Source organism: Lichtheimia ornata (genome assembly GCF_029851405.1).
Source record: "Lichtheimia ornata isolate CBS 291.66 chromosome Unknown scaffold00003, whole genome shotgun sequence".
Taxonomy (NCBI): Eukaryota; Fungi; Mucoromycota; class Mucoromycetes; order Mucorales; family Lichtheimiaceae; genus Lichtheimia; species Lichtheimia ornata.
The window spans coordinates 144,331-164,530 of NW_026695323.1; the positions used below are offsets into that span (position 1 = coordinate 144,331).

Sequence of the window (20,200 nt, forward strand, 5' to 3'; positions counted from 1 at the left end):
CATACTTGGATCCCATGAACATTCATTTAAAAAAGAGATGGATCATTACGTTGGAGAGGATGTAGATCCAAGTACAACACACAACGAGAGAGCTGCATTGAGCGGACCTAGCTAGTGAAAACACCGACTTGCCAGCATTGGTGCAGTGCAGCATTGATCGGGAAGCTGACCAATGAGGAGGACCAAAACGGGGGAGCAGTCAGAGGCGCCTTTTAAAAGTTTTTTATAAAGGTCGACAACTCGAATGTCAAGATTTTCTCCTCCTCTTTTTTTCATTTCTTTTCCACAACAACATGTCTGCTGAATACGAGGGTGCTATTGGTATCGATTTGGGTACAACGTAAGTAACAAAAAAGTCTTTATTCAAAGGTGGAAGGATGATCTTTAACGTTGTGGATGATTCTTTTTAGCTACTCCTGTGTTGGTGTATGGGAGAGTGAACGTGTGGAGATTATCGCCAACGAACAAGGCAATCGTACTACTCCCTCGTATGTGGCATTCTCTGAGAATGAGCGTCTTGTGGGTGATGCTGCCAAAAACCAAGCTGCCATGAACCCCAAGCACACTGTGTTTGATGTCAAGCGTCTCATTGGTCGTCGTTTTGATGATCCTGAAGTCAAGGCTGATATGGTCAACTGGCCTTTTACTGTGGTGGATGACAACGATAACCCCAAGATCCAAGTCGAAGTTGGTGGAGAGACCAAGACGTATACGCCTCAAGGTATGTTGTAAACATTGTCCTGGTGATGATGATGTGGCTAAATATGTATGCACCTCTGCATGTTGTGTGTAGAAATCTCATCCATGGTGTTGATCAAGATGAAGGAGATTGCTGAAGCCAAGCTTGGCAAAAAGGTCACCAAGGCCGTTGTTACTGTGCCAGCCTACTTTAATGATTCGCAGCGTCAAGCTACCAAGGATGCCGGTATCATTGCTGGTTTGGATGTCTTGCGTATTATCAACGAGCCTACCGCTGCTGCCATCGCCTATGGTTTGGATGCCAATGATAAGAAGGAAAGGAATGTGCTCATCTTTGATTTGGGTGGTGGCACTTTTGATGTATCACTCTTGACCATTTCTGGTGGTGTGTTTGCTGTCAAGGCCACTGCTGGCAACACGCATTTGGGTGGTGAAGATTTCGATAATACCTTGGTGAACCACTTTGTACAGGAGATCAAGCGTAAGCACAAGAAGGACATTTCTGGTGATGCACGTGCTCTTCGTCGTTTGCGTTCTGCTTCCGAACGTGCCAAGCGTACCTTGTCTTCACTCACCCAAACGACCGTTGAGGTGGATTCCTTGTTTGAAGGCATTGATTTCCAATCATCCATCACCCGTGCCAAGTTTGAAGAGATCAACTCGACTCATTTCTCCAACACCGTGGCCCCTGTTGAGCGTGTCTTGAAGGATGCCAAGATTGACAAGAAGGATATCGATGAAGTGGTCTTAGTGGGTGGTTCGACACGTATTCCCAAGATCCAATCGTTGCTTCAAGATTTGTTCAATGGCAAGGAGCTTAACAAGTCGATCAACCCTGATGAGGCTGTTGCTTATGGTGCTGCTGTTCAAGCTGCTGTTCTTACCAACCAAGCTGGTAACGAAAAGACACAGGATCTCTTGTTGCTTGATGTGGTGCCACTTTCGCTTGGTGTTGAGATGCAAGGTGGTATTATGGCTGTTGTCGTTCCCCGCAATACACCCATTCCTTGTCAAAAGTCCAAGGTGTTCACGACATCCGGTGATAACCAGACCACTGTCACCTTCCCTGTGTATGAAGGCGAACGTCTCATGACCAAAGAAAACAACATGCTTGGTGAGTTTTCTCTCAGTGGATTGGTGCCTGCTCCTCGTGGTACGCCTGAATTGCTTTGCACCTTTGATTTGGATGCCAATGGTATCTTGAAGGTCACTGCTCAAGACAAGACAACGGGTCGCAAGGCGGATGTGACCATTTCCAACTCGACTCGTCTTTCAGCTGCTGATATTGATCGTATGGTGGAAGACGCTGCCAAGAATGCCGAATCAGACAAGAAGCGTGAGGCCGTTGTCCAAGCAAAGCAAGACCTTGAGTCGTATGTATACCAAGTCGAGAACAACATCTCCGATCCCAATGTCAGCATGAAGTTGCGTCGTGGTGATCGTGAAGCTATCGAAACGGCTCTTGCTGAAGCAATGGAGTTCATGGATATCTCCTCTGAGGATGCCACAGTCGATGACATTAAGGGTGCACAAACAAAGTTGAAGCGTGCCACTACGCGTGCTTTTGCTCATGTGTACTCTACTCGCCGTTAAGTTCTTTCCCTCTTCCCCCCCTTTCTACCCTCCATAGCATTCTTGTATCAGCATCCATTCTATTTTTCTTTGTATGAAAATCGTGTATAAAAAAAGTCATATTTTTGCGTTGTGTATAATACAAAGTGATGTAGTGGAATATATATGTACGATGTCGTCTATTCTTCCTTGATGGCAATTACATAATGGTTGTCACGGTCATAACCAGAAGTTTCAATAGTGACATTGGATATTGATTTGAAAAGCTGATCGAGCTCGCCTTGTTGAAAGAGGTGATAGTATCGCTGATAGACCTTGGATGGGTCTGATTTCAACATCCATGGTACAAATACATCTTGTTTGCCTGGTTCAAAGTTGCGTTTGCTGAACTTGGTTTGCTCAAGGGCCCATACAAAGACTAATATCTTGCCACCAGGGCGTGTGATCCGTAATAGCTCCTATAATGAGCGATGGCATGTTATTACTGATATCTAGAAGAAGAGAGTGATCATACCTTGAGAGCTTCTTGTCGTCGTTCAGGTGATGCGAAATGATGAATGACAGCAATAGAAACGACGAAATCCTGGATAGCCATTAGCACGTGATACTCCATCCCATTGCATAAATACACTTACAAAAGCATTATCACGATAAGGTAGATCCAATCCATCTGCAACCATTCCTTCAAATCCTCGTTCTTGTACAATCTTGATCAGGTTGCTGCTCCTGTAATGTGCCATGTCGGTTAGCGTATGTCATACACCCTCTATACACGCATATGGGATATCCCTTACCGATCCGATCCGAGCATCAAAATATTGGGATTGACGCCAATGTACTTGCCATTGCCACAACCAACGTCGGCTCCTACGCTTCCTGTGGGCATACTATGGAGGAATGTCTCGACCACAGGCCATGGCTAGCTCGATTGCAACGTATGAGTCTTTTCGTTGAATAAAGCAACGCAGGTTGAAAAATAACAAACCTTGTAGCGTGTCTCGCTGAAATGACTAGCTATTTCCTCATAGACTTTGTGGACGTGTGTTTCTTCATAAGATGCTTCTCCTCGTGTGGGCGTTTCAACAGCCACTGGTTGTGGTTTGGATGTCATGGATAAAGAGCAAAGGACGTGCATTGATCTTGAATCTCCTCCACCCAATTTTATATACGTGACTTACCGAACATCCCATTCTCAATTATCTTCTTTCCTATCAATACACACACACACACGCGTCTCATCACGTACAAGGTAACACCGTCTTCTCTAATATCCTCTTCTTTTCCAACTTGCCCAAGTGATGAGTCTGTAAAAGGTTTGAGGAGCACCCGAATCAACCGCTGTCAGGAATCAGCCCCATCCCTTTTGTCGCCTCTGCAGCCATCACGTACTGTTCGAAATCTTGGTATCCTGTTCAAAAGTCACGAGGCAGTTGGTACCGTAAGGCCGGACAAAGAGAAAAACACAAAGCAAGGGACCATATGGATCTTTTGTGGAGGGAGCCAGTGTTAGATCATAGGTGAGAAAGTATTGCTCACCCGGTGATAAAGGATGGCTCGACAGTCGATAACGACAACAACAACATCACAACCCCCCCCCCCAATCCTCTTACACTGAGCCATGGTATTCTGGAGATGATGGAATGCTGCTGGTGGATAAAGGAGGAAAGATACCCCCGGTGATGGATTGCTCGCGCGCGACACTTGTGGATAGCTGATTCTTGCTTCGGGTTGATAACATGGGGACGCTCCACGTATATGAAATCAACCATTTCTATCTCTGATGGGGCTATGATCATAGTTGGATATATGCTGTATATGTGGAACTATCATAGCTAATATCTTTTTATAGTAGGTCACCAGGAAGGAAACTTGAGGAAATGAGGAGGGGCGGAAAAGATGGCTTACAAATGCAGTGGAGGATTATCGTAGAAGTGAAAAGGAACATGAAAACAATGAATCGCCACCAGCAGACAATGAAATCCGATGTACACAATCCGGCAAGATTACGCGTTACGTTGATGTAGGATTACAAAAGTTCAAGGTACGTTATCCATGCGGGTGATTTAGGATCGGATTATTAACGTTGAAGTAGACCAAGTCTGATATCGTCATTGTTGGAAAAGGACCTACTATCAACAAGGCAGTAACTGTGGTGGAGATTATCAAACGCAAGATGGAAGGCTCGCTTCATCAATACACACAGCTCGGAAGTGTTACGACCACAGAGCAATGGGATCCAGTGGAAGGAAAAGATATGGATAGGTACGTCCATGGTGAGGGTTATTCATCAGCAGTATTGGTTGACATGGCAACAATAGAATGGTTGCCGAGAAACGGACCCCAGTCATCATTATGCACCTTTCAAAGATTGCCATTCCGGATTTGGAAGCAACATCAGGGTAAGTGACAATGGAAGGGTGGTTACTTTGGACAATGAAATTTATGCATCTTGCAGCTACCAAGCACCCACAGGCAACGACATTTACTCTTAGCATTATTTTGGTCCCCCTCCCCCCTTGCATATCTTCAACCATCCATTTATTACCATGCCAATGTCAACAACATTTCTTGTCCCATTCGTTCTTGTAAATACACATTTCATTTGATGATCACACACATTTACTGTCAATCTCCATAACAACAACTTGACTATGGATCACTATGACGTCGGCATTCCAAAGTGGGGATTTTGCTACTATGAATCAGGCAACACGCAGGGTCGTGGCGGGTGGGATTGAGAAATGCAGCCAAAAGAGTTATCTCGGAGAAGCTTGTTTTCTGTAACGCCATGGCAGCAGCTACGACGACCGATTCCACTTGTTGGGAGAGACATGCTCATAATGGCACGACAGCACTTTGCAATGCCAACTACTCACAGGCGATCAAGGAGACAACTCTGGCACTAGACGAATTGCTTCGACATCAGATTGGCCTTCTAGACACGCGATCAGCAGCCTACAGCAAGACGGGCCATTTTGAATTAGGAATGGACGATGCGCATGCCATGATGCGACTTGCACCCCAATGGTCAGCTGGTTACCTGCGAGCTGGAGAGATATGCATGGCCCAAGGGTGGCAGCAGCGAGCGATAAAAGTTTATGATCAAGGACTTAAGGAGGTTCCTGCAAGTGATGCTGAGAGCCACCATCAGCTACAAGAAGCACGTGCACAAGCAACAGCTCAATGTCAACTACGGATGGATATCGTTGGACAATTGCCGTTTGATATCCTTGACCATCTCGTGACCCATTTGTCTGTGGAGACGTTGATTGAATGCCTGTGTGTGTCTCATGCATGGCGAGATCGCTTGCTTGGATGTCCAGATGGCTGGCAACATATCATTGTGGATGGATACGACGCCGCTGTAGGATCTATCATCAACCTACTTCCTGTCATTAGCAACCACATACACAATTTATCCATCATGTTCCTCGATAACAATTCCTCCTTGGATATCTTTAAAGATATTGCGCTCGGCCACTTTTCTCGCTTACGATCCTTGACACTGCGTCGTATGTCTTTTTTCTCTCTTTTTCATTCTTTTATCATGTGCTTTTTTCTCTGATGACAACCGTTGCTAGGATGCAAAACGGGTGATTTCAATACGTTATCGGCAGCCTTATCAAAAGTGTCCAACACGCTCACCAACTTGACTATCAGCTCCATGATTGATGGCATCGTACCCCTTCCTAATGTACTATCAGCATGTCCACATTTGCAGAGTCTTGGCTATCGTGGTGTATCACAGCTTGGTCATATCGATCCATCCATGCTACCTACAACGCTTTCGTTGACATCTTTGGAGCTGGAAGCAATCAACATTCGGTGCGCACAGCTTGAGCCTGTATTAGAAAGGTGTCCAAATCTACGCCATGTAGCCGTGTACCAATGCGAGCCAAGTGCAGTTGCACTAATTCATCGTTGCTGTCCACAGCTTGAGAGCTTATACTTCAACGTGTATCGTATGCTATATGAATCTGAAACAGCACGTGCGGGTGGTCATGGAGATTCACGTGGATTGCGTACCTTGGTGTTTGGACGTGTACGACGCGAATTGATGGAACAATTACTGTTGACGCATGCTACTACAACAACGATTGAACGCCTCGTATTACAAATGGATATGAGTGATCCTGATCCAGAGGAGCTATGGGAGCCCATTGTGAATGAATTACATTTCCCAGCAGTGCAATCGATTAGTATCACCATGCAAGACACGTTACATGCAACCATGGCAACGATCATGCAGCAATGTCATACCCTGACTCAAGTCAACATTAGTTATTCACCCGTGCTTTCGGTCGATATCCTCCTTGTCCTTGCTGATTTACCCTATTTACGTGAATTATCATTACATTCAGTACGCCATGTCAGCCACCCTGGCATAGAGCATTTCTTTAATCGTCATCGAGCTCTCGGCTATAAATCACCCTTGCGTGTGTTTGAAACAGATCACGTGTGCGACTTGTCAGCAAATGCGCTTGCCCTCCTCGGTGATATTGTTACCCTTGAACGTATCCGCCTTGATCATTGCACGCATACATCGAGTGAAGCTATGGATCGATTTGCAGCTGCACTTGTCAATAACACCACCACATCACCATCATCTTCACCATCACCTACAAACGGCCTTAAAAAGCTCGAGTTATCCAATCTTGAAGGTGTCACAGATAATACCATGCTGATGCTTAGCGCTTTACCGAGCTTGGAACACCTTGAACTTATACGTGTTGTTAACGTTACCGATCAAGGCATTGCCGACCTAGTCTGCGACAGAGAATTTCCTTCCTTGACCTCGCTATGGATATACGACTGCCCACGCATCACCAAATACATGATGGAGCATGTTCAACAAATCCTGAGTAATAAGAGGAGACGTAGTCTTGTTGTAAATCAAGTTTAATACCCCCCCACCATCACAGATGCACACAATGAATGATGTGATGATAAACGATGTTTAATTAATAAACGTTAAATTCTGGAAGTTAAGCTTCGAGTCATTCGGATCTTGAGCAACATGAGCAATACAAAGGATACGAGGTAGCATACACCCGTGAATAGCTTAAGCACGAGATATGGCTTGTCATGGACCTGATTCTGAATGGCCGTAGCAAGGGGTGGGCCACAAACACTGATGATGTTCGACAAGATCATCAATGAAATACCCGTGGGTACTTGTTCAACACTGAGAATCCGGCCTGTGACAGGAGTCACTATGTATAGGTACAATGCCATCATGAGTCAAATGTTGGGGGGGGTGGGATTGATAGAGACAAGGGCTACTTACAAAAGATAAAAAAGGAGCTGCAAGCAAAGCCAAACATGATTGCGAACCCAACCAACTTGGCGTAAGTATCGGCAACCATCCACAGCACCAAAAGACTAATCACTGTCATCAGCGTACTGATGATGTGTGCATTCAAGCGCCCAATCCGATCCCCTAGGTATCTATATGATTGGTGACATATATATGATGAGTGGGTCTATTGACAATGCATCTTGATGTGTACACATACCCTGTGCAGATGCGACCAAAAAAGTTGGATCCCGATGTAATGGCCATGAGGGATGTACCATCCGAGGTTGATAATCCTAAATAGGTTGCATATGCTTTATGTACTACATAGTGAGCAAAAAATGCATCATTTGCGGGCTTGAGATCACTTACATGGTACAAAAAAGAATGGTATAAAGTAGCCAGCTGTGCTGATAATGCCGCTTGCCATCCAAATAATAAAGTTGATATTCTTAAAGACCTCGAGATTGAATGTCTTGTTGCGAGCTTTCTCGCCTTGTTGGTGATGCTGCTTTGATTGTTGTTGGTGGTGGTCATTGTCATTATCAGCAGCAGAGGTAGGGGTTTGTTCAAGATGCTCATTGTTTTCATGCCCCTTGACCTTGACGTTCGATGGAAATTTTTCCTTGACAAGCAAACATGTGACAGCATTGGCACCAAGACAAACAAAACCTACGATGCGATAGGTCCTGTGACACATACCCCCCAACAAATAGTACTCGTTAAACAATGGCACCACCCTTTGTGCGTGAGTAAAATTGACTTACCATGCAGCACCCAGTCGATTGTTGATCGCTGTCATGAGAAACGGCAATGTAACACCCCCAAGGCAGGATCCACTGGTGACAGCCCCCATTGCCAACGACGCCCTATGATTGAACCATTGACTTGGCACCATCATGGCAGCCTACAATAAACACGTAGTGTGACTTTACAATGACTATTTGGCACGCCATACGTGTAAGCAACTTACGACATAAAGTAAACTGGCACCGATGCCAAAAATCGCCCCCTGAAAAACGACAAGATGCCAGATCTTGGAAAGGGTATGTACATAGATACATCAATGTTTCGCCATGGTCATGTATTTGGCATGCTATGTTATATATATACCTTTGTTGCAAACCCTGACATTTCCAACCCGAGCACTACTAAAAATGTGCCCAGAATGAGAACAGGTCGCACACCATAGCGAGATGTCAGGTATTGGTAGAGAGGACCCATCATGTTGGCGAAAATTTCAATTGTTGTTCCCACCAAGGTTAGGCCAAGTTGAGCATTGGGAGCATCCTTGAACACCACACGAGTAAAGTATTCTTGCATGACACCTTGATGAGGAGAGACAAGGATGATGGTTTGTGGTCAGCGTAAATCTGTATGTGTGTGTTTTTGGGAGGGTGGTGGTCTGTGCACATTTGCATCAGCCATTGTGTTTTCATGCTTACCCCTATATATGTAAACAGGTGAGCAACGTCGATCGATTCATCTATAACCTTGTAAACTTACCAGCATGATTCCAGGCCAAAACTTGTCAAGTACGCTAAAAAGCTGCCAAAGACGACGAACCACCCATAACCCCCATCAGATCTATTGCTGTATACATCATCACCGACATTGCTAGTTTTATCTTGATCTACTTTTCTTAGTACAAGCATCCATGGTTTATAAGCATTACAAGAGATTTACCATCACCACCATCAACATCGTCACTTCCAATCACGGTGGGTGCTGTGCTAATGGAAGAAGCCGGCGAATGCACGGTGCTCGTTTCATTATCACTATTCCCATTTGGCAAGTACGTGCGATTCCGATCACGGTATGTTGCTTTCTCGGGTTCTTGAATAGTGGATGTAATGCTTGTGACGGGTTCCTCCAAGGTGATCGTGGCCATGAGTTGCACTAGTAAATGCTGTGAAGGGTCAATTTAGCCACCACAGTCCTCCTTGGAATCCATAGATACATGATAAAGTCTACTTACAAAAACAAATAGGAAAGAGAAAGAAAGTATACGAAAAGCGAAAAACACGATACCATCAAATAATCCCTTTTGCCACCTGTCATCATTGAATCATACAGCAAACAACAAACACCCACGGTGGGTGGTAGTAGGAAGGGTGGTGGTGGGGGAGGGAAACCCTCCACCACCCAGGTCATTATCACACACACCCCCTTTTTGTCGAGGAGCATTATCATGTCGCCATTTTTGCTAACCTTAATCTCTCGTTGCTGCTTTCAAGAATGGGATAATAACCATACCCATTAATACAAGCGTTTTCGCGTTATTGTCTTGGTAACTTTTTTTTACCCGATCACGGGTAGGAAAATGTGGAGCATGGATTCCCTTGCATAATACAATGCAAAGTTTACCTCTCTTGGTAGGAATTTACGCTGTTATTACCGATACAAACCGTTGTGGCGGTAATGACTCAGGATAACGGGATGGTCCCTCGTTGTTATTTGCATGGGGGTGCCATGGTGACAAGAAAAAAAAGGAAAAATGGCCGACGCCTAGCAGGTTTATGCAAACTAAATCGACTAGTCCGAGCGCTGATACCCTACATGTTCGGTTTTGACCCATGCCTATTACCACGTCGATCATGATCGCCCGTTGTCTAGACACTCTTTACACGTCATCTTACAACGGAAGAAATTAAACCTTCATCATCATGTTGATATATTTATACATGCGGATAGGGTAATGTAAAATGCAATAGGAAGAGGATGATTGTACAAATGAAATCAGTGATAGAGTATGTATGGATTAGTCATAAGCGAGTAGTACAGGGAATGAAAAATGATAAGCATGCAAAACGCGCCCTTAGATTTTTGACATGAAGCTCTTGGTCATTTTGATCTTGAGTGCAAAAAGAATGAGACCTCCAAGCAAAAAGGTGACGCCTGTGAACATCTTGTATGAGAAATAGGGCTCTGTGTTGTAGAGACGAGCCTCCACAGCACTTGCAATGGATGGGCCCCACACAGGCACCATGTTCGTCATGAGTAAAACTGACAAGCCGGTAGGGAACCGGTCGATGCCCACGATGGTAGCCGTAATGGTGGACACTATACAAATCAAATGCATTGTCAGCCATCATCATCACATGAGCGCCTATTTTCGTAATTGCATGCAAGATCGACTTACTAGATGAAAAGTAGATGCTGCATACGAGGCCGAAAACCACAGCAAATGCCATCATGGTATTGTAGTCGTATGCAAACACCCAAATTAGAAACGAGCTGAGACCTGAAATAATGTTGCAAATGATCAAAGCATTCATGCGTCCAATGCGATCGGCAATATAACTATCCATGGTGTCGTGTTAGTGCTAAAGTTTAGAACAATGAAAAGTTTGAGCTTACCCAATGGAGATGCGACCCACAGTGGTACTTGCTGCCATAACAGCGGTGATGGCACTAGCATCCTCACTGCTCAAGCCAAGATGTTGGGTGACATAGGCTATCATTGAAATCAAATGAATACACTTGTACGCATCAATGCAAATGTTACTTACAAGGCAAAAAGAAAAACGGAACAAAGTAACCCTATTGTGGTGTTAAAGACCTAAAGTTAGACTTGCATGCATACCGATGCAACGAGATGAGACGACTTACCATAACTGAGACCATAGTAGAGATGACCCACATGAGATAGTTTACATCCTTTAGAATGGTAAAATCAAAGATTTCACGCATCGAAGCCTTCTTTGATGATTGGGTTTGGACTTCCTCATCAACGGTTTTGACGCCTTTTTTATGGCCCGGGTACTTTTCCCTCACGAGGATGCAAATAAGGATGTTTCCTGCAAGGCAAATGAAGCCGATCACGCGATACGCCCATGCGATGCCAAGTGTGTTGTTGACAGCTGTTTGCACAAAGGGTAAAACGACACCACCAATGCCTGCACCACTCGAAACGATGCCCAAGGCAAGACCTCTTCTTTTTGAAAACCATTGGGCTGGTACACTCATTGCAGCCTATGGTAAATTGTATGGGGTTAATCAATAAAGACAATGATGATAAAGGCATAAAGGATACATTACCACGTATAAAAGCGATGCCCCAGAACCGAATAGCACACCTTTATAGCATCATTCAATGTTAGCATACATACACAATAAGCAGCTTTTTCATTGCCCTTACCCTGTGTCAAATAAACGTGCCAGATCTGCCAAAGCAAATGATGGTTAATATAAAAAGGATACATACCATTATCGCACGTGGCTTACCTCAGTGCTCAAGGATGCAAGCTCAAGACCAAGGACCATGATGATGGAGCCTAAGATTAGGACAAAGCGGATACCAAAGCGTGCTGACAAGATTTGGAAAACAGGACCCATCAAGTCCACAAAAAGCTCCATCAAAGTTCCAGCAAACGATAGCTGCATTTGGACATCAGGGACATCAGGAAACACCTTTCGTTCAAAGTATTCTTGCATCACACCTGCTCTCAAAGTTTAGTATCATCATCATCATCATCATGGTGTGATTTGATCAATTACCCCTATGTAGCATTGTTCATCAATACATCGTTGTCATATCAAGCATCAATTCAACGTACCAACTCAATGCAGGACCAAAGGAGGTGAATTGTGCCAACAAGCATCCAACGACCACGAACCAACCATAGCCACCATCAGCATCATCGTATGCATCAGCTTGGCCCCATTTCGGTTTTTCAATCTCTTGGGCTAATTATCACAAAGGGATTATGTATTATGATTAGCGGGACAATGCAATAACGTCTATGATGCGACATCATTGGATATACATACTAGGGGTATTGATCTGTGTAATGGATGAGGCAGCAGAGCTCACAATCTCGGGCGTCTTCTCCTCAACAACGGTGTTGGGATTGGTGGTAGTAGCAGCGGTGGCGGCTGTGCTCATATGGGGTGGGGTATGAAGCTGAAAACAATAGTGATTGACAATCCACGAAAAAGACCCGATATTTGGTCTACTTTTATATAACTTCGATCGCCCGACAAAGAAAAAAAAGTTTGTTGTTCGAGATCTCAGTCATTGGTTCGTAGTTGTACTTTCCTTTTAGAGGGAAGAGCGTGTACCTTCGAAGAAGAAGGTGATTGTGTAAGCAGTTTGTATCGTATTCAGCTGCATTAGCATCTCGTATAGTATGCATAGCATCCCATTGTTCATCACATAGCCTATTAAATTATTCATAAAGTGGAGCTACAATTATACTACAACCGCTTGGTTCCTGATATTTTCTATTCTATAGGATGAATTGAGGTGGGCGGCCGCTCACCCTCCCCGATCCATCGACATCCGCTTGTTGGATGGGTTGCATGTTGGCTAGCTGACCCCATTCTAGAAACACCGCTAGTGGCTTTTGTTTTCAATGTTCTGCGAGCAGTTCCTCCTGATTTTATACAAAAAGGGAAGCCATGTCGGTCTTTCTTGTAACACAGCTCCACGATCAGAGTTGATCTACCGACCCCTCCACCATATCAAAAATTACTCGGGATATGCATAGACATACTACATTGCTACCCGTGGTTTCAATCATCTCCGTAAACACGCGATCGAAAAACCCATTCTCAATTGTTGGCTCGCTAGCGTCGTTTCATGAAAAATGATAAACAAATCTGGAACATTCATAAGACAAATTGGCCAACCAAATTTTCAGGTCTCTGTGGCATCGGCGTTAAGCGATCCCAGTGCTTGTATAAGCCTACCTGGCAATAACAAGAATAAGCATTAGCATCACACCAAAAGTTGTTTACTTACAACGTATATGAAATCAGCAATCTAATGCATGAATCAAAGATGTAGGTATCCATTGTCATTCTAGATCCACGCTAAAACCGATAAGCTCACAATGCAAAGATTCCAAGTATGTGCGGCTGAACATCCTTTAAGGTTCACATGCATCCGCTTGTGTGCTGTTGCACCGCTGCCGATGCTTTGGTGAACACAAACTTCCTATCCCACGATGCGCACGTTCCGCTTTTTCATTGAGTGTGGTATGTTGTTGATTGTTATGGACATATTGGCAAGCGATTTGATTAGTAAAGCGGTTCATTGATGACCTTGTCATCAATGCGATCAGCCATTGTTGATGATTGGTGCTATTGAATTTATCCCACACTTCCTTCTTTCCACTAAAATGGTTCTATTATTGGCTCCATTGTATCATCTGAACATAGTAGTACGGGTTCTACGTTCATCGGAATATCATAATCCACGTATACAAGGGCTGATTAGTCATATTGTAGTTCTCTTCTAAGGCAAGGGATGGCCTGTAATCATGAAATCATGCATGACGCGAACTCTGAATGTACATCTTTTGGGTGCTACATTCTCAATGCTGATACGTAGATGATTGGGCATACAACCACAAATCCATCACGCCTATAAAAATGGGTGGTGTTCGGCTATTATCTATTCTCAGACCATGGGGATCTCCCTTGTAAATTGTGGGGTATGGATGTACATAGGCGGATGTTTAGCAAAGTGGATGTACTCATTCATTTTACGTTTGCTCTTCCCTCGTATGCCTTTTTGGAGCAAATGACCCATACGTACATGGTTGATGGTTGTTGCCCATAAATCATATTCAATGTTTTATACAATTAAACCTAAATTACAATACTAACAAAGAGGTAAAATGACGTGTGTACATGAGTGAACAATAATAAGAGAGAAAGGGATATACATAGACGTGCTATTTAAGTGAAGACGGCGACTATCCTTGCAGCAGCACGGGAATACCATGGACCTGTAGGAGCTGTGGCACCTCCATTTTCGAATTGGGAATCTGTGTCTTTGTGCATGGTAGCTCCTGTGACCAGATCAACGTCCTTGAGAGGAACCATTTTCGACCTTGTGTACAATTTGGTGACAATGAATCCCACGACACACAAGACAAGGCCAGCATAATTGCCAACCAAGCCTACAGGGTCTGCTGGGACAAAGTACGAGTAACCAGTGATCAGCGCGCACACCACCGAAGCAAACATGGTAAACAAATCACCAAAGGGATGAAGTGGTGCGGTCATTGGAAGAATAGCCAAGTCCATATTTTGCACCTTGAGTGCCCTACGGAAGCGGAAATGGGCCATGGCAATACCAAACCAGGTCACAAAACCAGCAACACCAGCAAGACTTGTCAACACCAAATACAAGGCTTGGCCAGGAATGAAGGATGTGACAAAGGTGATAACGCTGACAAGGGCAGTGCAGATCAATGCACCGATGGGAACACCGCGTTTGGTAACATAGGCTGTCATAAGCACATGTTGGTCAGCTGACTATTTTCATGCAATGCTAATTTTACTATACACACGAAATCTTGTACTTACATAGCCTTTTCCATGCCACACCTTCTTGTGAAAGGGCAAGGAGCATACGACTTGAGACATAGAGACCGCTATTGGCGCATGATAAGATCTGAGGTTGAAAATTTTGGATGAGCATATAGGGAAAAGTAAAAGTTGCTGGTTGCTTACAGTAATAAGGATGATCGCATTAACCACGTGACCAGCACTTGCGAGACCACCCTTGGAAAATACAAGTGCAAAGGGAGACACGGATACCGTTTTGCTGCCACTGTGCATGTTGTGTTCTATAAAAAAGTACCTCCATGATTAGACATCTTGCTATTGTTGTAGTAGAATTCCATGATCACTTACCATCGTTCCAAGGGATAATCATACCCATCACAAAAACTACATGTGAATGTGTAATGGTTAGCTTAACCCATTTTTCCATTTATCCAATCGCCCCGAATACCTTACCTGAACCAAGATAGAAGACCAAGATTCTCCAAAAGACATTTCTAATAGCACGAGGCACTTGCTATGGATTGGATCAGCCATGCGTATTCCCACACGCATCATGATTAATTTGTCTTACCTTGCTTGGATTGCTGCATTCACCAGCCTATGGGTGTATCAGCATAAAGCGTTAGCCATGTGTGACATACATCACCATCCAGCAGATCCCATGTACGTACCGTAATGCCAATAATTTCGGTTCCTGTGTGAGAATGTCAACACAGCGTGAGTATGCCATATAGCTTTGGTTGAAAAGTTGATGTATCACGCATATTACCTTGCATACTCAATGACGCCAACACCAACGAATTAATCACACCAAGGACTCCATGAGGAAATGCATTACCATCTTGCCAATACTTGAAACCATAGACCTCATCACTAACATTGGTGCCACAACACAATATGAGAAACCAATAAACATGGCGTAGCAGTTACCAAACCTACCCAATAAGGCCACCAGAAATGCAGCAGCCGACAATGATGAAGATAAGGATGGTGAGCACCTTGATAAGACTAAACCAGTATTCAGCCTCGCCATAACTCCTTGCACCAAAGATGTTAAGTATAAAGACGATCAGCAAAAACATGAGTGACCCTAACACATAGCGAAGCGTGATGTTAGCCTCTATCCTTTTTTCGTCCCTGACCATCCGTGACAATGGTTCAATTATGCAAACTTGTAAGACTCACATGCCCAATCCGGTACGACTTGAGTCCAATACTGCATGACAAGTGGAATAGCTGTGAATTCTGCTGCTGTGATAATAGACCAACATGCCCTGTAAAACAAAGGATTAGTAATTTGATCCAATGATAGGTGTGCACGCATGCCAACAACTCGCTTACCAGTAGTTGTATCCTATTACGCTGCCGAATGAGTTGTCCACAAACCTCCGGCAAAACACTGTAAAGGATCCAGAGACCTAATCCATAGCCACGTGCCAGTTAATATTAGGGCATCCTTAAGATCGGCACATGCAACATCATGCCGTGAAAGTAGGGGGGCTGATCCAACTCACCGGAATGTATGTTGCCATCTCACCAAGGGAGTATGCCACCCAAAATACAATGAAACCAATGATTGCATATGCTGGCATCGGATATATAATAATGAATGAGCCACTTTCATTGTCCAACCGCTTGCTATTATGTGTACTTACCGATTAGAGCACCAGCAGGACCTGGAATACATACGCAGGGGTAATGTGTTAGCCGACTGCATATGTTACATGCTCACACCAATCGTATGTACAATAGGGAGCAAGAGGTTTTTTCGATCAATCCGTTACCTCCTTGATAAAGATTTGTGCCCGATGATAAGAATAGCGCTTGACCGATAACACCACCGATCGAAATCATCTATCATACATGTTCAAAAGGTGTTAGTGGTTGGTTGTCGCATAGCAACATCGTTGCCATGGGAGGGGAAAAAAGGTGGCAAAGTGCATGCTTACGTACCGATAAATGTCGCGATTTAAGCGAACGTTTTAATACGGGGCCATCCGATGATGTTTGGCCCTCGAGGGCATCATCTGATATGAATGATTCAGAGGTCTGTATCTTGTTATCACCTTCGATGACTTGGTGTTTCTCCATGATGCGGTTTGCTTAATAGAATGAAAGAGGAAGAAAAAATTGAAAAGAGCCGGAAAAGATGAGGGGTCTTTTTAACCATTTTTGATCGCATTGTCCCACGCACACCGCACAACAAGCAAAAGCAGAATAAAAAGATAAGCAACTTTCCGACCTGTCAGTTGGCCCCCGCTCCCGCTCTCTTTTTGATTCTGTTTCGCTTTTAAACTACAGCTGCATATTACGTGTATCATATCTTTGCTTATATAGCTGCTGCTTTTCATGATCGCCCTCGCACAGGGCAACCCCAGATGGCTTTCATGAGGTGGTTTCTCTTCTTTCATTGTTTCCAAACAATGGTATGCACCTTTTCAAGTCACCGGGTAGGGGGAAAGAATGACCCGTTTCATATCCGCCAAAGTATAGTAGCCTGGACACTTTTTTTTTACTGTATTCGGGAAATGATCCACGCCTCAAAACAACCAAAAGATGTTGTATTATCGGTCGCATCTATATTTCTCGACGACCATGGAAGATGAGGAATGATGTGCTCAAGCCATGGTAACGATGTATGACAGTTGACGCTCTTCTGTCGAGATATCGCATCATTTGTGATACCTATTAGGCAACTTGCCTAAAGTTCTCCGCTGTAGATATTGTGCCATAATGAGCGTGACATGTGATCCGCAATCTCGGTGGCGGTTTTTCGTTACATAGTTTGGTCTGCTGATGTAGAACCATTCATCAAGCCAACCATTGGTAATCTTTATCTGAAACGGGGATTTGCATTGTATGTGCGTGAGTATCTCTCTTAGTCTCTTACGCGTATAATGTACAAAAAAAGGTCAAAAGTGACGTAACGTGGCACAATTTCTGTATACTATGAGCCTTTTTTGCGTTTGTGCTACTGCATGTCGCAGCCTTAACAAGTGCAGAGACTACTTTTACAAGCCAGCCTCAAGATCCAATACGCTTGTTGGAAGGAAAAAAGGTCGTTGGCTTGAAGATTGGCGTTGTGCAGATCATTAGCGAATAGCGGTACATGCTGCATCTTAATGCTAGGCAACCCAAAAGCGGCCAATGAAGCGCTTTGACATCCAGCTCCTGGGTACAAATGCATGGGTCTCAAGATGATTAGCCAGAGATAATCCGAATGCGATAGATAAGGAAAATGCATATAATTTATTGACAACACCTTACGTTACTACTTTTCTCCCATAGTATTTTCAGCTTACTTATATACTGATGTTGTACATGCTTCAAGTCATGCTTTATTCTTTTATTTAACAAACGACTTTAAATCGAAACGAACACTTTTTAGTTGTCGGAAGCGATCCATTCCCAGTTGGCGGGGGTCCAGTCGATCAATTCACCAGCCTTGCCGAACCAGAGACCAATCTCCTTTTCAGCAGACTCGAAAGAGTCAGAGCCGTGGACAATGTTGCGACCTAATAGTAAGCATGTGCATGAGAATTTGTGTATCGCTTCATTTCGTATAAGGAAGGATGTTATGCAACTTACCAACAACTTGGCAGTATTGACCACGGATGGTGCCGGGAGCAGATTCGAGAGGGTTAGTGGCACCAATCATGGCACGACCTTGGCGGATGACATCCTTGCCTTCCCAAACCATAGCAACAACGGGAGCCTAACGATATACAAGTGTGCGTTAAAATATGGAACGGCATGATAATGAAACATTGTAGTTTACCTTGCCGTTGGTCATGTAGTCAACGAGACCACCAAAGAAGGGACGGCCCTTGAGGTCAGCATAGTGCTCCTCAGCCAATTCACGGGAAGGAACCATAGCCTTAAGACCAACGAGCTTGTAGCCACGCTCTTCAAAGCGAGAGATGATCTTGGCAACGAGACCACGTTGAACACCATCAGGCTAAATCATTGATTTTGGGTTAGTGGATTTTTCATTCTCCGAAGACGATTCAACAGAAAAAAACATTATCATACCTTGACAGCAATGAAGGTGCGCTCGCTGAAAGTGCCCCTACAAACCCACACGTATCAATATCACATCACCATCAATTCAACCTGGTTCATCCTAACATACTTGACACCAGCAATGGGCTTGGAGTCAGCTTGAATGGGGGTGTCTAATTGGGAAGTAAAAACAACGCGTAAGTTGCCAGGAAACAAATACAACACAACACACAACAAAAGTATACACTTACTTTGGCTGTAGGCGTAAGCAGCAACACCAACGGCACCAACAGCAGCAACCTTGCCGATGGAACGGAAACCAGCAGAGGCACCAGCACGAGCACCAGTGGAGAAGGCACGGGCTGCAAAAAATATCAAAGTGTCATTTGTCGCGTTCTATTATAGGCAACCAATATAAAAAAGCATACCCTTCATGGCAGAAGCAGCGGGTCTAGCTAATATTACATAATACAGGTAATGTCAGTACTGAATGAGGAGGCATTGGCAATGTCATGTGAAGCTTACCAGCACGGACGAACGAGCGGGCGAACATTTTCAAGTAAAAGAAGTTGAAGGGCAACAAAAGTTTGCACCCCACTCTAAAAATATACCACGCCCTTCCACCCAACTACTCCGCCCCCATCATCCACGTGCAGCAACCTCTGCCGTTGCCATGCAACGTCTCCCACCGTATATATAGATCTAATCACAATAAAAAGGGAAGGTGAATTATGCTATCAATGCAACCTTTGTTCAACACACAATAAATCAATCAGATCCCTCCTTTCCTTTGCCACAGTATTCACAAGTGATATACTACTACAATCCTGCATTTGCCATACCATAAACCTTTCCTCTCTAATACAATGCATCAAGTGCTCGCACACGATGAGATCCAACTCAGAGAGAAGGAAGGTCTCATACACTCTTCAAACTTAGAAATGGTTGTCGTGTCGCTAAAGTGACCCTTTAATCCAACATCACTCACAAGAGACTGATTGAGAGGTATAACGAATTGATCCAATGGTAGAGATACATCGATTTGGAGCTTCTATCCTTTGAGGGTGCATTGTGCAAAAAGAGGCGATAGATAGGGGTGCCATTTGATGCGTGGTGGCGGACATGGATGATGACGATTGTACATGGTTGACAACTTGGCAAAAGGAAGATCATCGTCGCTGGCATGGAAAGCATGTACAATACAGTAATTGCATTCGTCAATCGTTCAGGATGAAAGCATCAAGGTCGAAGTTGGCATTAGATACGGAAGAGCAAAGGCGCGTTTTCCACGCGTTGTTTATATCCAATTCCTTCCAATCCACGTACCAA

The 20,200-nt window shown here is 44.1% G+C and overlaps 10 protein-coding genes across 10 annotated transcripts, besides 2 other annotated features; 3 read left to right on the top strand and 7 right to left on the bottom strand.

Annotated features, from left to right (window-relative positions):
- Window positions 1–293: 293 nt before the first annotated feature.
- On the top strand, window positions 294–2,292 carry O0I10_001035 (chaperone DnaK; the record flags this gene model as incomplete). Its single annotated transcript, XM_058481134.1, has 3 exons — window positions 294–340; window positions 411–721; window positions 794–2,292. 3 exons carry the CDS (start codon window positions 294–296, stop codon window positions 2,290–2,292), a joined length of 1,857 nt encoding a protein of 618 aa, XP_058347772.1.
- Window positions 2,293–2,450: 158 nt separating this feature from the next.
- O0I10_001036 (uncharacterized protein) lies at window positions 2,451–3,382 on the bottom strand (the record flags this gene model as incomplete). Its single annotated transcript, XM_058481135.1, has 5 exons — window positions 2,451–2,729; window positions 2,786–2,854; window positions 2,907–2,997; window positions 3,066–3,190; window positions 3,257–3,382. 5 exons carry the CDS (start codon window positions 3,380–3,382, stop codon window positions 2,451–2,453), a joined length of 690 nt encoding a protein of 229 aa, XP_058347773.1.
- Window positions 3,383–3,750: 368 nt separating this feature from the next.
- O0I10_001037 (uncharacterized protein) lies at window positions 3,751–4,763 on the top strand (the record flags this gene model as incomplete). Its single annotated transcript, XM_058481136.1, has 5 exons — window positions 3,751–3,788; window positions 4,168–4,312; window positions 4,364–4,533; window positions 4,590–4,670; window positions 4,727–4,763. The coding sequence occupies 5 exons, from the start codon at window positions 3,751–3,753 to the stop codon at window positions 4,761–4,763; spliced, it is 471 nt and encodes a 156-aa protein (XP_058347774.1).
- A 296-nt stretch (window positions 4,764–5,059) lies between these two features.
- Window positions 5,060–7,174, top strand: O0I10_001038 (uncharacterized protein; the record flags this gene model as incomplete). Its single annotated transcript, XM_058481137.1, has 2 exons — window positions 5,060–5,783; window positions 5,853–7,174. 2 exons carry the CDS (start codon window positions 5,060–5,062, stop codon window positions 7,172–7,174), a joined length of 2,046 nt encoding a protein of 681 aa, XP_058347775.1.
- A 68-nt stretch (window positions 7,175–7,242) lies between these two features.
- On the bottom strand, window positions 7,243–8,890 carry O0I10_001039 (uncharacterized protein; the record flags this gene model as incomplete). Its single annotated transcript, XM_058481138.1, has 7 exons — window positions 7,243–7,484; window positions 7,559–7,719; window positions 7,788–7,890; window positions 7,940–8,256; window positions 8,335–8,474; window positions 8,541–8,603; window positions 8,681–8,890. The coding sequence occupies 7 exons, from the start codon at window positions 8,888–8,890 to the stop codon at window positions 7,243–7,245; spliced, it is 1,236 nt and encodes a 411-aa protein (XP_058347776.1).
- Window positions 8,891–9,209: 319 nt separating this feature from the next.
- Window positions 9,210–9,458, bottom strand: O0I10_001040 (uncharacterized protein; the record flags this gene model as incomplete). The annotated part of the gene is made up of 1 exon (XM_058481139.1): window positions 9,210–9,458. One exon carries the CDS (start codon window positions 9,456–9,458, stop codon window positions 9,210–9,212), a length of 249 nt encoding a protein of 82 aa, XP_058347777.1.
- Window positions 9,459–10,385: 927 nt separating this feature from the next.
- O0I10_001041 (uncharacterized protein) lies at window positions 10,386–11,953 on the bottom strand (the record flags this gene model as incomplete). The annotated part of the gene is made up of 8 exons (XM_058481140.1): window positions 10,386–10,630; window positions 10,710–10,870; window positions 10,928–11,024; window positions 11,080–11,110; window positions 11,180–11,542; window positions 11,609–11,646; window positions 11,709–11,733; window positions 11,795–11,953. The coding sequence occupies 8 exons, from the start codon at window positions 11,951–11,953 to the stop codon at window positions 10,386–10,388; spliced, it is 1,119 nt and encodes a 372-aa protein (XP_058347778.1).
- Window positions 11,954–11,987: 34 nt separating this feature from the next.
- Window positions 11,988–12,014: a sequence feature (Short protein (O0I10_001042, KAJ8662866.1) was converted to a misc_feature.).
- A 72-nt stretch (window positions 12,015–12,086) lies between these two features.
- O0I10_001043 (uncharacterized protein) lies at window positions 12,087–12,455 on the bottom strand (the record flags this gene model as incomplete). The annotated part of the gene is made up of 2 exons (XM_058481141.1): window positions 12,087–12,256; window positions 12,341–12,455. 2 exons carry the CDS (start codon window positions 12,453–12,455, stop codon window positions 12,087–12,089), a joined length of 285 nt encoding a protein of 94 aa, XP_058347779.1.
- Window positions 12,127–12,171: a sequence feature (Short protein (O0I10_001042, KAJ8662866.1) was converted to a misc_feature.).
- Window positions 12,456–14,254: 1,799 nt separating the features above from the next.
- On the bottom strand, window positions 14,255–16,960 carry O0I10_001044 (uncharacterized protein; the record flags this gene model as incomplete). Its single annotated transcript, XM_058481142.1, has 15 exons — window positions 14,255–14,808; window positions 14,888–14,975; window positions 15,035–15,150; window positions 15,218–15,253; window positions 15,323–15,383; window positions 15,441–15,467; window positions 15,541–15,563; window positions 15,639–15,742; window positions 15,809–15,959; window positions 16,055–16,143; window positions 16,211–16,287; window positions 16,384–16,454; window positions 16,525–16,545; window positions 16,654–16,723; window positions 16,823–16,960. 15 exons carry the CDS (start codon window positions 16,958–16,960, stop codon window positions 14,255–14,257), a joined length of 1,626 nt encoding a protein of 541 aa, XP_058347780.1.
- A 1,293-nt stretch (window positions 16,961–18,253) lies between these two features.
- Window positions 18,254–19,424, bottom strand: O0I10_001045 (uncharacterized protein; the record flags this gene model as incomplete). The annotated part of the gene is made up of 8 exons (XM_058481143.1): window positions 18,254–18,384; window positions 18,458–18,584; window positions 18,648–18,827; window positions 18,902–18,938; window positions 19,002–19,044; window positions 19,123–19,233; window positions 19,300–19,326; window positions 19,397–19,424. The coding sequence occupies 8 exons, from the start codon at window positions 19,422–19,424 to the stop codon at window positions 18,254–18,256; spliced, it is 684 nt and encodes a 227-aa protein (XP_058347781.1).
- Between the last annotated feature and the right edge of the window lie 776 nt (window positions 19,425–20,200).